Raw genomic sequence first — 15,321 nt, forward strand, 5'->3', positions numbered from 1 at the left:
AAAATATTTTAGCTCGCGTATTTACATACGAAATATACGAGATAAAAGTGTTCTCTGCGACCGCGAGAGCGGGTCAGAATAGCACCGCTGGATTACTATTATAGTAGTCCGCGCGACTGTTCTAGTGTTAAAATATAATATTATCTACAGTTTTTGCCATCTTGTTCATGTAAAATTAAATTGTATCTTGTAGCTTTCGTTTGATTTATTTTCTGATAAGCAATGTGAATATGACGTATAAATTAATTTCATCTGTTTTTATCTCGCATCTTAAGTGTTGAACCATGTTCCACGAAGCCATGCTTTATCTGTCTGCACAGCTGATCAATCATAAACACTACGTCACGTTATCAAATAATGCATATGGCGTCACGCACTCTTAATGATTATAAACTAAGTATAATATGCATGTTAAAGTTATCATTATAAACGTGTCCGAAGCCTTCTAATGTCGGTTGACGGGTGAGTGCAAAATTGTTTAGTGTATTTTCAATACTGTGTTTAACATTGTGGTATGACATTTTACACTTTTTTGTTGATTAATTTTTAAAAGGCGCTTTTATTAGAGTTTTGTGTACATCGATCGGTTCCGCTATGATTTAATCTATATTCATTATTTATTTCTTTTATTCTTCTTTTCTCTCAATATTTTTATTAGTAACGCTTGTAATAAGTCCTGCGATAAGGTAGCAACCTCGAAACCGGTCGAGTTAATGTGGTTTTACAAATTTATAAACAAAAACATATGGTCTGTGAGGCTTACTCATAATTTAATAAGTTTCTTGTGCCTTCAATGAGTCTAAGAGTAATAACAAAACTTTTTTTTTTTACGCACAATATTTTATTATTGCGTTTGTTTATAAGAAATGGTAATGGTTGCCTGATAAATGTCGTAATTTTTCGTTTCCCTTTTTCAATTTAATTCACATAAATAATGATGATTTCTCCGTATACGTGGTGGAATTAAATGCTTAAATTATTTTTAATCGTTCAGTCCATCTCATATATTTTTGTGATTTACCCCAATATTTCAATTTTGGTCTATTTTTTTTAAAAATAAATAACTGTGCTAGAGAATGGAAACAAGTTGTGATAGATCGGGGTTCGAACCTCGGACCTGCTGATCCGGAGTTCGCGACCACAACCCGTATATTCATTATTATTCATTTCGATATTTGATATGATAATTTTATACCAAACATTATTATTTATAGTATACAGTATGGAACAATTGACATTTAAATTTGCGTTTCCAAAATACCCAGTAATTTTCAAAAAACAAGAGTGTATTCGTTTTATTAAAATATGCCTCATAATTTTACCCTGCGTTCTATAAATAATGATGATTTTTTGTCGTACTATATTAATGTAGATAGTATATTTTTCGTTACAACTTACCCTAGAAGTTTTAGTCCCATAAAGTTAGGACTTGTGTCCCAATGTAAAAAAAGTAAATTAATATCGTGTAGGTCCCCGAGTGAAGAGTTGTGTGTAACTCTACAAGTTCTTGACGTAAGGCAATCTAATACAAGATTTTTTTTTATTGAAACCCATAAACACTGGGATACCGTAGACAGGGCACATCATGTACACGAATCACGAAGATCTGTAAGGAATGACTCAATGGTGCCTAGAGCACATGTAGCGGTGTTTTAAAGATCTTTTATTTATACGGGACCAAAGCTGTATAACTTAGTGCCTTATATCTGGAAAAATGAAAGTAGAACATGTTTTGGGAAGAAAATGGCGAATGGTTGATTGACATGGGAAGCAAGGAGTCGGAAAACTTGTTAACAATTGTCATTTAAATTGTAGGTGATCTGTTAATATTATAAACTTACCTACATGTTATATACATACTTATATATCACATACATACATACATTTTTAATTTATTTCATAACATATAATTTATAGAGATATAATATAGAGATGACACTCCATACAAACCCGAGCTAAAAAGTCGTCCCCAAAGGAAAGGGAATGACCAGCGGAGGGAGCAAGTGTCGTCACGTCATATTGCGTCACTTTACACACTGTGTAACATTCACTATTCTGCCCATGTTTAAACATCCCTTCTTAAAAATGTTTTCCCTCTCTGTTGCAATAAATTTAAATTTGAATAACTCCCTAGGGAGGAAATCCAGCCAGTCTGCAAGCATTTGGACATAATCAAACATTTTTGAATGAACTACCTGGTAAAAGAAGAAGTATAAAAACATGGGCAGAATGGTCAATGTTACACAGTGTGTAAAGTGGCCATTTAAACCAGCCAATGACAGGCCATAAGCCCTGTAAAGGCCTAGAATTCCATGTTCCCTTCTCAAAAATGTTTTCCCTCTCTGTTGCAATAAATTAAATAGGATTTTTTTTAGTTTCGTTAATAAACATTTTTACACTTTTAACTAAAATCCCACAAAGCAACTTTCTGTGGCTTGTTGGTGAATAAATGAACAAATTGTATGACTCAGACGTACGGGTCTTTGTATTCTTCATTTTAACTCACTCCTTTTTACATCCTTAAAAATATCCATCAATCTCTTTGATTGATGTCCTTTCGAAGGCGTTCCGAATACTATTAAGAAATCACGACTCTTTACATAATATATAAATATACATATATAGAAAGTAGTATTTGAGTACAGAACTGTACAAAGTACATAATTTTTTTATTTTAGTCTGATGTTTAACTAAACCTGTTTAAAGCAAAATAATAAATAATAAGTGCATATAGCCATTAGACATATAATTGTATATTATGCTCCTACTTTATACACAACTCGGTCTGTATGTGTTACACAACTGCCTATACTTAAAACATCCATGTTCAAATACCTGGATGGCCGCCAAATTTCGGGGTCAGTGTTAAATCATTTACTACTCATTATTGTTATTCTTGGAGGATTGTTTGGAAATTCTTAATGTGTTATTGATTTTCCGAATCACACTTTAGCGACTTCCGCCTCATTTCCAAACGAAACCATGGACCTTACTTATTAGATTTCCTTATACCAGGTTTATATTAGGAATAACTACACCCAGTTTAACTATTTATAACTGATATAAAAAAAGCTTACTTATTAAAATAATTATTACCTAGAATAACAATTCACAGTTTATTTCATGCTTAATTTTTTTAAACAGTCAACAGTGATATGTGCGCGTTTTCAGTAACTTTTATAACAACGCAAACAAATGTCAAAGTCAAATCGAGACTACTGTCAGTGTAATCGAGAACATGGAGAAAACCGTAAGAAAAATAAATCAAAAGTAGGAAGAAGAGGAGAAGTTAAAAACGAATTCTATAGTTTTTTCGTGTTTCTTTTTTATCATAATTGATTAAAACACATAGAAACATATAACGTTTCAGATATTATTTAAACAAATAATTAAAAATCAACTGAATCGAATTAAGAAGGTCGCAGGACTTAAATGAATTAAAATGGATCTAAAACTATCCATTTCAATTACCGAAAAATACGACTTTTGACAGATCGCGTGCTTATTCCAGCGTTATACCACATAATGTGCAGGTCTAAGTTTCTATGGTCGCTATACCAGATTTATACCGAGTTTAACTCTATGCGAGGTTTATAAGTAATACTTTTTTCCATACCATCATTATTCTACCCCTATTCTCAAGCTTAACTTTATACCCGATTTATAAGTAAGGCCCTAAAGCTAGGGTTTCCTAGGACAGCGGTGCCCGTATCTTAACGGCCGTAGTGAACGGTGATGCGGTGGACAGCTGTCGTAACGTCGACTAGAGAGTGGTTTCCTAGGGAAACGGTGTTAAATGGTGTTGATAACACCGTTTTCCTAGAAAACCACACTCTAGTCACCTTTACTTTGAAATAGAAAACATTTAATGACATCGTACAGTGAATTAATGGTTTCCCTGTATTAACATTTCGTATGCAATCATTTCCCTTATTTTGGCTTTTACGAACATTACAGAAATAGTCTTAAAACAATATTATTTTTAAAAAGATAATCAATAAATTTCTAAAGTATGCAATCGTTAATAAATTACTACAGGGATGGAGTACATTTTAGGGGGTGAAATATGGAAGTCAGGGCATTTACAGGGTTTATGAACTGTCATTTGCTGGTTTAAGTGGTCACTTTACACATTGTGTAACATTTACCTTTTTTTTTTCTTTCATTCTTCCATCTGTTGATTTTAGTGAAGTCCAGTAGAATATAATAGAAACCAGCCATAATCCCTCAAAGATCATAATCCCTGTAAATGCCTAGACTTCCATATTTACTTTTCTAAAATGTTTTCCATCCCTGTTGTAATTAGTTAATCTTAATGACCACTAGGGGGTGAAATACAGTCCTTTGTCAACAAACTTTTGGAAAACTCAAAATATCGTAGGCAGCAATCGTTTTCCTCTTAAACACAGATACTAAAATTAATTACAATTAGAAATAGGTATCTTACTAAGACGACGAATTATAATTGGTATCTTCTCCTTGTCTGCTTCGTGATAGTAAATAAATTTAGTATATAATATATGTTTTTACCAGCTGAGACAGATTAAATGCATACGCAAAAAATTGCCCGTTGATGCCGCCCGTCAATTAATAAATGCGTTAGAAGTGTCTGGAGTCGATTATTGTAATGGTATCTACGCAGGTCTACCAATGAATAAAATGACTCGCCTACAGTCTGTATTGAATGCCGCAGCGAGACTTATTTTTGAAATCTCTAAGTTCAGTCTTATCACTTCACTACTTCGGGGATTACACTGGTTACGTTTCCCACAGAGGGTGGAATACAAACTATGTTGGCTTATGTATAAGTCACTGCACAACTCTGCTCCAGAATATCTAAGGGAACTCTGTATTCCAGATGAACTAGCTGACAGACGTCTTACGCTAAGATCAGCTACATCTACGTCGGAAGAAAAAGTTATTATACCTCTACGCAAACAGCGCACTAAATTCGGCGAACGCGCATATGCGGTCGCAGGCCCTACGGCATGGAATGCTCTCCCAGCAGAGGTGCGAAACTGTGAGAGTGAAGTGATGTTTCGGAAAAAACTTAAAACCCACTTGTTCTCTTAATCATTTGGTTTGACAAAGTACATTGTTTTTAACAACATTCCTCATTCCGCTTATTAGCGAATATCGACATTGGTATCATTTTGATTCTTGTATATATCTTATTAAATGAGAAAGCATTCACTAGCGTGTTGGAGCACCATCTATGTATTGATATTGAAGTTAAGTATTTTTAATTAGCATATTACTTTATTTTATGTATTTAAGACTCTTCCGAGTTAAATTAAGTACTAGTAATCGCCTGCAGATGATTCTGCAATTTATTTATACTTATATTTTTGACCAGATCTTATTACACAACATTATATTAAATTATTAACATTATAAAAAATACATTGTTTTTCTTAAATTCCAAATTAAAAAGTTACAATAAAATTTATTTCTTTATATAATCACTTTGCTAAGCGCCCTTGAGGTATTATATTACGAAAATGGCGCTATATAAGTTATCCATAATAATAAGTAAGCAATTGACTGGCACTAGAGACCTTTATAATTTATTTTAATAACGTGTTTAATCGTGTGTGTAATGGCTGTTCCTCATTAACTTACAACATAGTCGCTTACTTTTTATTTCACTGATATTATTTTTTAATGCAAATAAATGACAGTCTTAAAAAATGTAATGTTTTTCGTGCTAAATTTGTATTCTTGTTAAAATATGTAGCGGATAAGACATTGCTTCTTTTTTGAAATGAAGTATTTTTCCTTAACCTCAATACTGTCGTCTTTGTGTTTGTATTCATGAGATGCTCGACACTGAATATTAATTTTCATTTTCTTGTGAAGTTCTCGTGATTGTAATGAATGGCGTCTGTAAATGTGCATTTTGTTATTCGTTTTGTTATGACATCACGGCGTGGATAAAGGCTAAACTGGTCCATTGTTATTGCTGCTAATCTCGAGACAAGAGTCGCCCACCAGCTCTGTCCTGTGTACGTGTATCTAACGGGTGTTTTTTTAAACTTTCATTGGTATTTTGTTTTGTCAAACTAACGAGGATCCTTAAACCCGTCATCCACCCGCAGCTGTTTTAGTCCTGAGGGACTCTGTTAGCTGCGCATAGAGGAATATTAACAAGATTTCTAAGAAATATAAACTTTATGCAGATTAATGCTAAAAATGATGCGTCTCCCTAGGGGGAGACACTTGTCTAAGATTATCTGTAATACCAAAAATACTGTACTTTAAATTATGTTATCTTCACCTAAACTAAATACCTCGGCAGCATTCTAACATATAGAAATTAAATGCAGAGTTGAGACGGCAAGAAGTCCCTCTTCTGCAATGCTAATCTCAACTTGAAAATAAGGCAAAGACTGGTAAAATGTTATGTGTGGTCTGTATTGTTGTATGGCTGAGAGACTTGGACTCTGAAAGTGAACACTATGAATAGGCTGGAGGCTTTTGAGATGTGGTTGCATCGCAGAATGCTTATGATATTTTGGACAGACCTAATAACGAACTTAGAAGTCTTAAGTCGAGCTAGAGCTAACAGAGAACTCTTAACCACCATAAAAGTTCGTCAAATTTCATATCTGGGGCATATAATGCGTGGAGAAAAGTACCACTTGCTTCATTTAAATTTGAAAGGCAAGATTGAGAGTCACAGAGAGGCTGGAAGAAGACAGATGTCCTGGCTGAGAAATATACGTGACTGGACTGGCTTCAGGACTGTGGAGCAGATTTTCCGGGCAGCACAGGACAGGGAGACTTTTGCCAGAGTGATTGCTAGCGTTGAGGATACCTAACAGGCACTAAGAGAAGAAAAATCTACAGCTGCTATTCAAAATAGCTATTAATAAAAAAATCTAATAGTCAAGTACCACATGCATCGCCAAACGGGAGCATTTAGACAGAAATAATCACCAAAACAACAAAAACTATAGTTTTCTTTACGTATCCCTTTCACAAGGACTCAAAATTGTATTTTATAAGTCCATACGCAGTCCTTTGGGGGCAGTTAGAAATGTAGCCTTATGTCGTTACTACGTCACTATGACGTAATACTTAGTTTAAATAAATCCGGTAGCTTTCAAGTGCATTAGTATAATGGCTCTTTTTAATGTTTTTTTAATAATACATTAATATACAACATATTCGTGTCTTGTCAATTAATCTAATGGACGTCGATTAATCCTTCTTTGTGTGCTACTACATCGCCACGTAACACCCTGATGCTCTGTAACATTACTCAAATTAATAATGAAACGTCTTCCACTCAAACAACGCTTACAAATTGTGGAAATTTTTCTTTCAAAATCAGCTTTCAGTTTGCCAAATGTATAAGGTTTTTAAGCCATAAATATATTACCTGTTATGATGACTTTTGAAGCCATGGACTTTTATTTCCGGAAATGGTCCTGTTAATTGGCTTTTACGGTCCTGTGATTTGACGCCATTTTCTCTGAGGCTGCATTAAGTCCATAATTTAAGAAAACAAATTGTTACCATTTCGGAAATAACGCCGTATTTGTTCTAAAATGGTCAATAATAAGACCGACAGAATACTTTACGTACCTAACTGCCTGCATTTATTTGTCGAATGTCATGTAGAATTTAAAGTTATATTACGCTTTAAACAAACACCCGATAATACCTAAGACTATGTCTCGCTAACTCTGCCATCCGTCTTGTTGAGTTATGCGCCTATGTTATGCCTTATGCGTTGGTCTCAGCTCCAAATAGATTAGGTACTGTGAACTTGTCAAGTGATCGCTTGAGGCGTAGTATATTATGATACTTCTAGCCTCTTCTAAAAGATTTAGATTCTACTTTAAAAATAACTTCCATCAATAAAGCTTAATACAGAACCGGGCATACCAAATCCAGCTTATCTCGAGAATTTTTTACATGAAGGTAAGTGATCAGTCTTACACTTCGGGTACTAGTCCAGGGATCAAAATATTTCATGTCGACCTTACCAGGAATCAAATCCTGGACCTCAAGTATCGTAGGGGAATGCGCCAACCGTCACACTACGAGGCCGACTTCGCCCATTCGATTTCCCGTTCGGCATTTTTGGCACCCGAGAGTAGCATCGAGTGGTAAACTTTGTCCAGGGTTCTGGTTCTATTTCACACAGATAAGTGTATTCTTCGTCCGCTTGGATACAGGCAAGACAAAAATATTTACTTGATAAAAAAAAGTCGAAGGAAAAAGTCATTATATATTCAATAGAAAAATGGTTTTATTCATAAATCTGTTGACAAAAACGTAACTGTTTATAATATTATTTAGATACTTATTTTTTTTTACACTGAGTTCGCATTGTCCGATTCGTAGCGGTCAATACTTCGTGTTCTAATGCTCAGTTATAATTTTACTTCTCGACTATTTTCCTTTCTTACTCTCAAATTTTTACACCATTGTTATTTTACTTCGCTATATTATTGTATTTGGTCGACACTGCTCAGTCTTTCTAAAAATATTACAATCTATTTTGGTTACTCAGCCTCTTTGTGAAGATGTGATACGTAACAATCTTTTCTCATTGTTGTTCATTCTTTTGTTATGCTTCATATTCTGTACATGTTACATTGTAGTGTTTTTTGACCCCTACGCTGCGCCCCGAAAATAAATTAATGCTCCTTTTGCTCAGAATGCAACAATTACCACCGAAAAGATACGATGAGATCACACGCAAAACGTTTTGATTCCCAGTATCTGAAATAAAAGTACATGTTGCTTCAAAAGTATTTAACAACCCACTGCCAAAATCATTTAAAAAATTGACCTTATGCATTATTCGTGTGAAACAGAAACGCCGGACGGGCCGGGTCTGATTGAAATAATAATAACATTGATTTACGTAGAACCAGCGTGGAACATTTTATACTTGGTATTTTCCAGTTAGCAGTTTTTAACCTTGACTTTGTTTTGATTACATCGTATTTCCAATAATCTATTCTAGAATGGCTAGCCATTTACAACTAGAGTTTGCCTTATGTAACCAGGTTAATCCATAAATTACCCAGTTCATTAATACTATTTATTAATAGTCAATAGTTACATTTATATTGGATGTTTGCATAAATTGTGTCCGTTTTTTTTCCCAAAGAAGGAGAACAAGAGAACGCAACAAAAAAAATACAACAAATTAGTAAATAATTCTATGATTCCATTGCTTGCTAATAAATGGTGCTCAGCTAATAAACTACAACTTAATATTAAAAAAAACGCCAGATAATGCGATTTTTCAGAATATAAAATCCCGTATTATTTTATTATATGATATAAAAAATACGGGATTATAATATACAATTAGTCTCAACTTCTGAGGTCCGCGACTCGGATGTCGTTTTCGATCAAAAATTATCCTTCATTACTCACATAAACAGCATAACTAGTAAATCACTGAAAATGTTAGGCTTTGTGTTACGTGTGACTAAGGAATTCAAAAACATACGCACTTTGAAGTTGATGTATACTTCATTAGTGAGAAGCCAGTTAGAGTACAACTCTACAATATGGACTCCTTACCACAATTGTCACCAAAATTATCTGGAATGAGTCCAAAAAAAATCTTAAAGTATATAAATCTTAAACTTGGAATCAGTTACGAATTTTCGAATTACGTTTTTTATTAAAAACATTTAATTTGTTAAAACTTTATAATCGAAGAAAAAATTACAGACTTAATAAACTTATTCAAAATTGAAAATTCAATATGGGATTGTCCGAAACTGATATCTCTCATCAACTTCAGGGTGCCTGGAAGAATTACTACACAGGTATAATTATACCACCGTTTTATAGAAACAATTCACGGGAAGTGTATACTTGTAATGCTGTATTAAATAGACTCCAGAAACTCGGCAATAGTTTTTCCCACGTATCGCATATATTTAGTGTAGGATATTGTTCTTATAGATCAAACCCACTGAACTTTTTCAAAGATGGTGAATGGTAATTCAGCCTTTAGTATTACTGTCAATTAATTAATTAATTATGTATAACTTATATAGCGCCATTTTCGTAATAAAATACCTCAAGGGCGCTTTACATGGTGATTCTATTGTTAAGTTAATTTAATTGAAGCTTTTAAATTTGTAATTTAATTAAAATAATTTATTTTGTTGTCACGTGCTACGGATTTATTCAAATGATTTAGAGAACAAGTGGGTTTTAAGTTTTTTCCGAAACATCACTTCACTTTCACAGCCTCGCACCTCTGCTGGGAGAGCATTCCATGCCATAGGGCCTGCGCCCGCAAATGCGCGTTCACCAAATTTAGCGCGCTGTTTGCGTGGAGGTATAATAACTTTTCCTCTCGCCGTAGACGTAGCTGATCTAAGCGTGAGACGCCTGTCAGCTAGTTCATCTGGAATGCATAGTTCTCTTAGACATTCCGGAGCCGAGTTGTGCAGTGACTTATACATAAGCCAACAGAGTTTGTATTCGACCCTCTGTGGAAAACGTAGCCAGTGTAGTTCCCGAAGTAGTGGAGTGATATGACTGAACTTAGAGATTCCGAAAATAAGTCTCGCTGCAGCATTCAATACAGATTGTGTTCAATACAGACTGTCATATGAAAGCTTTAAGATATTCCTGTTATATTTACCCTTTACAATATTTTATTATTTAATTGGATTTATGCATTAATTTTTCATTGTTTTAAACTGACTGTACTGAATGTATTATATATTTGTTAGGTTTAATTTTTGTTTCTAAATAAGTAATGTTTTTTTTTTCTCAAATTATTAAACCTTATATTTTTATATTATTTATTTATTTTACAGAAACAAACAGTCGACAGTGATATAATAACATAAAAAAGATACGGTTTAAAGACAGACCAGCGAAGTTTCTAAATAAAAATTATACATATTAAATTGTGGTACAACAAAAGGGTGTGTTTATGTGTATTTGTATGAGAGTAAGTGTAGAGGTGTGTTTGTTTGTTTATAAGTTTTGTATTAGCCAATTTTGCCGTATATGTTAATAAAATAAAAATAAATTATTTAACTTAATTATTTTACAACAAATTAGTCGATAATTCATAGCCTCTTCGCCGCACACTGCAAGTATCGCGAGCATCTTTGGCGGCTTTATTCCTTCGATTGAACGCGAACAGAAAGAGGTGTCGAAAATGCCTACTTTCGTCTACTTGACATCAAAAATGAGTTTTTCGCAAAATCATTGGAAATTTATAAAACATTAAAAAATAAAACAGATTAGTTTTTTGGTTCAGCTTTAAATTTAAGATATAACTATTTGGCAATTGGTTATATTATTAAATCACGTTTTACTCGTGTTAGTCTGTTAATGTAATATACAAAAGGGTTCTCCCATCTCGTTAACTTTTCTTTTTATTCGTAAAATGTCTTGTCGCTTAATCCTCCGCTTCCTCTCGCATTCCAAAGCAATTTGTTAGTTGAGTCTTGTACCGAAGCAGATGAGTGAATAGGTTACTAAGAAGAATATTATTTAATGAAGTTGATACGCTCAACGAACGGGTCACGTTTGCATGGAATGGTATAACTTCCTGTCCTTAACTTGAGGCCTATTTCATACGTATCATCCAAATCCACACGACACGGTAAAATTTTGATGGCTTGATATTTATTACTTTTTGTACACTCTTTTAGTGGCGCCTGCAAAAGAAACCTGATTGTAGATTAATCAGCCTCGTGGTACTGTTTGGTGCGTTTGCTTGCCATTAAATAAATAAAATTAAAAATACAGAAACAGGACGTGCGAATTGAAGAATTATTTTTTTCAGAAGTACTTCGAATAAATAATATTTGTTGATCCAGAGAATGCGTACATATCTTGAATATATAATTTTGTTTATATTTTACCGTTTTAGCTTGTATATTATGTACTTTTGAATACTTAAACGATTTTTATTATTTTTCATACTCTTTTAGCTTGTATTGGGTATATATTGTATTGGCGGCCTCCGTGGTCAAGATGCTTGACTCCCACGCGGAAGGTTCCCGGTTCGATTCCCGGTGAGAACACAAAAATTAAATGTGAATTTCCTCAAGCATGGGTGTTCTGTGATGTAATTCACCAATATAATTGGGCCCTCTAGCCTGTTGTGGTGCAAAATATATATAAATATAGATATTTTGTTAATTTTAAAAAGTTTTTAATTCTTTTTTAACTGTATTATGTATGTGTGAAATTTTCTTTTTTTAATTTCATACTCTTATAGCTTCCTTTATGTACTTTCATGTAATTTTTAAAGTTTTTTTTTTTAAAGATTGTATTATGCAGAGATAATTTTTAATTCATTTCCTTACCTTTTTAGCGTGTATTGTGTATATTTTGTGATTTTTTGAAACTTTTTTGTACTCTTTTGATTTGTATCATGTAGTTATCTGTAATTTTTAATACTTAATTAGAATACATACTTTTAAGCTATATGACGAATATATAATTCTAATTACCACCTGCTTTTTACCGTATATTATTATATAATGTGTAATTTTTAATACTTAATCACATACTTTTAAGCTGTATTACGTATATGTAATTCTAATTACCGCAAGCTTTTTACCGTATATTATATGTAATTCTAATTACCTCATGCTTTTTACCGTATATATATTATATGTATTTTTTAATACTTAATCACATACTTTAAAGCTGTATTACGTATATACAATTCTAATTACCTCATGCTTTTTACCGTGTATCATATAATATGTACTTTTTCGTACGCATAATAGCTTAAAATATAAGTTTGTAATCATAATCATTTTTCGCGATAAATTATTGATTTATAATGTTTCATATTTTTTTTATTGCTTTTGTAAATAATATTATCGTTTGAAATATAAATACGTCTGCAAATAAATATTTTTATCTGCATGTCCCCAAATGAGTTTTTTTCCAAAATCTCCTTCGGAATATTATATGAAATTATGTATAGTATGTTTCCAATTTAAATAAACAAAAATATTTAAAAAATCAGTGATACAATGAAAATCAACCGACCCTGTGTAACTTTGTCGCGCCGCGCCGTGTGGATTTTTTTTCTATCGCATCGTATGAAATTAGCCATAGTCTGAACTCGGAACTAGAGCTGCAGCGTGTTTGCCTTTGGCCCATTTTATACGAAGGTAAAAATCTACACGGCACGATAAAATAGTACAGGGTGGATTGATTTTTATCGTATTATAATATTTGTTTATTTAATGGCTGGCAAACGCATTAACTAATACACCGTGAGGCCGGCTAGCCTACATTTGCAGGATTCAAACCCGAGAGCAGCCAGTAGCCACTAAATAAATAAAATAATTTGGTAAAAACTATGCAAAAAAAAATTGAGTGGAGATTAGTCGTTCTCGTGGCATACTGGTTAATGAGTTTGTCTGCCATCAGATAAATAAAAATAATTATAATACCCGCGTTGAATATCAATTCGCCGTATTAACCTGTTTAATTTTTTAATTCATTTTTCAATTACGCAGCATATAACGGGCTCTTTCACTTAGACCTGTCAGTACGTCACGCCCGGATGACGTAATTTCATATATTTTTTTTTTATTTATGCTTAACATAAATTAAAAGACTATAAAATATATATTTTTTCAAAATAAAATACAAAATTACAAACAAATAAGTAGATAAAAATACCAACAAAAAGGCAAACATCGAATTAAAACATTGATTTCACAAACAATTATAAAGAATACAATTTTTTATTTTATTTAGATACACAATAAAAAACATTAAAAAGTTAACAATTACAGAACAATAAACAAAAGCACACAAATAAAATAGAAATAACCAGTTTTATAAATTTAAATATATATATGTAAAAAATCAAAACTCAATTTCCGTGTGATGTATTTTAAAACATTTGTTGACACAGTGCTACCTACTATGTCGAGACATGTATAGATTACTAATGCATTTGCATTCATATGTCCTGCCCGTACCCGATATTGTTTACGTTTGACGTATTTATACGTCCCGCTCGGTTAACAGGTTAGAGTAATTTAATCGTGCCGTGTGGATTTTTACGGCCGTGTGAAATGGGCCTTCCTCCTATAAACACACACTACCGAATGTCTAGCAGAGGATGGGATCACATGCCGCAGTATGGGGTCATCTGAAACGGCATTCCATCCAATAAATACACAACGTGGCTTTGTAATGCGCTCAATATCACTAAAGTACTAGACAACTAGTCCTTCAATCAAAATGCCCCATTCAAACGGGTCTATGTTCATTTATTTTTAAATAACATTTGCCTTAAGTGATGCGCTGCAACGAATAATAAAAAAAATCCAATGGTTTTATAATTAAATCAAACATATCTAAATTTAACACATTACAACAGAGATGAAGAACATTTAAGAAAAGGTAATATAGAAGTCTAGGCATCTACAGGGCTTATGACCTGTCAATGGCTGGTTTAAGTGGCCACTTTACACACTGTGTAACATTCACCATTCTGCCTATATTTGAACATCTATATTCCTTCAATTCTTTCATCTGTTGATGTTTGTGAAGTTAAAGAGCTGAAACCTTTATTTATGCAGTTGTAATTTATCTGTTGTTTAATTTTCATTTACATTTAATTTTTTTGCACCACAACAGGCCAGGAGGCCCAATTACAGTGGTGAATTACATTACAAAACAACCAGGCTTGAGAAAAATCACATTTTTAAATTTTTTTGTTCTCACCGGTGTAATATGTTAATATAAACAGCTCCCCAGGGAGTTGAATCCAGTCCTTGTCTACAAAAATTTGGACAAACTCAAAATATTGATATCTTAATTTGTTGCAACGGAGAGGGAAAACATGAAGCCTGAACTTCCATATTCCCTTCCCAAAAATGTTTGCCTTCCCTGTTGCCACAAATTATATCTAAATAACTCCCTGGGGAGGAAATCCAGCCTGTCTACGAACATTTGGACATACTTAAAACATCGTTAATTTAACTAACTGGTATAAGAAGTATAAAAATTGAAGAATCGTTTTCGGGCGTTGCCTAGTAGGTGAAATTGTTTAACATGGGTGAATCTCACTCACACGATGAAGGTTTCAGCTCTTTTACTTTACAAAAACCAACAGATGGGAAAGAGTTGATAAAATGTGGATTTTTAAACATGGGCAGAATGGTGAATGTTACACAGCGCGTAAAGTGGCCACTTAAACCAGCCAATAACAGGTCATAAGCCCTGTAAATGCCCAGACTTTCATATTCCCTTCTCAAAAATGTTTTCCCTGTCTGTTGCAACAAATTTAAATCGAAATAACTACCCAGGAAGGAAATCCAGCCTATCCAC

At 33.2% G+C, this 15,321-nt stretch overlaps 1 protein-coding gene across 1 annotated transcript in view; it reads left to right on the forward strand.

Annotated features, from left to right (window-relative positions):
* Positions 1-403: 403 nt before the first annotated feature.
* LOC148272736 (TBC1 domain family member 12-like) overlaps positions 404-15,321 on the forward strand; it is a 44,662-nt gene continuing 29,744 nt past the window's right edge. Inside the window, exon 1 of the mRNA XM_088239631.1 lies at positions 404-462. Within this exon, the coding sequence (XP_088095757.1) occupies positions 449-462 (14 nt within the window). The 5' untranslated portion in view covers positions 404-448. The remainder of the gene's footprint in view (positions 463-15,321) is intronic.

This window comes from Micrasema longulum, unplaced genomic scaffold, assembly GCF_059751315.1.
Source record: "Micrasema longulum isolate JH-2025_06_02 unplaced genomic scaffold, ASM5975131v1 h1tg002204l, whole genome shotgun sequence".
NCBI lineage: Eukaryota > Metazoa > Arthropoda > Insecta > Trichoptera > Brachycentridae > Micrasema > Micrasema longulum.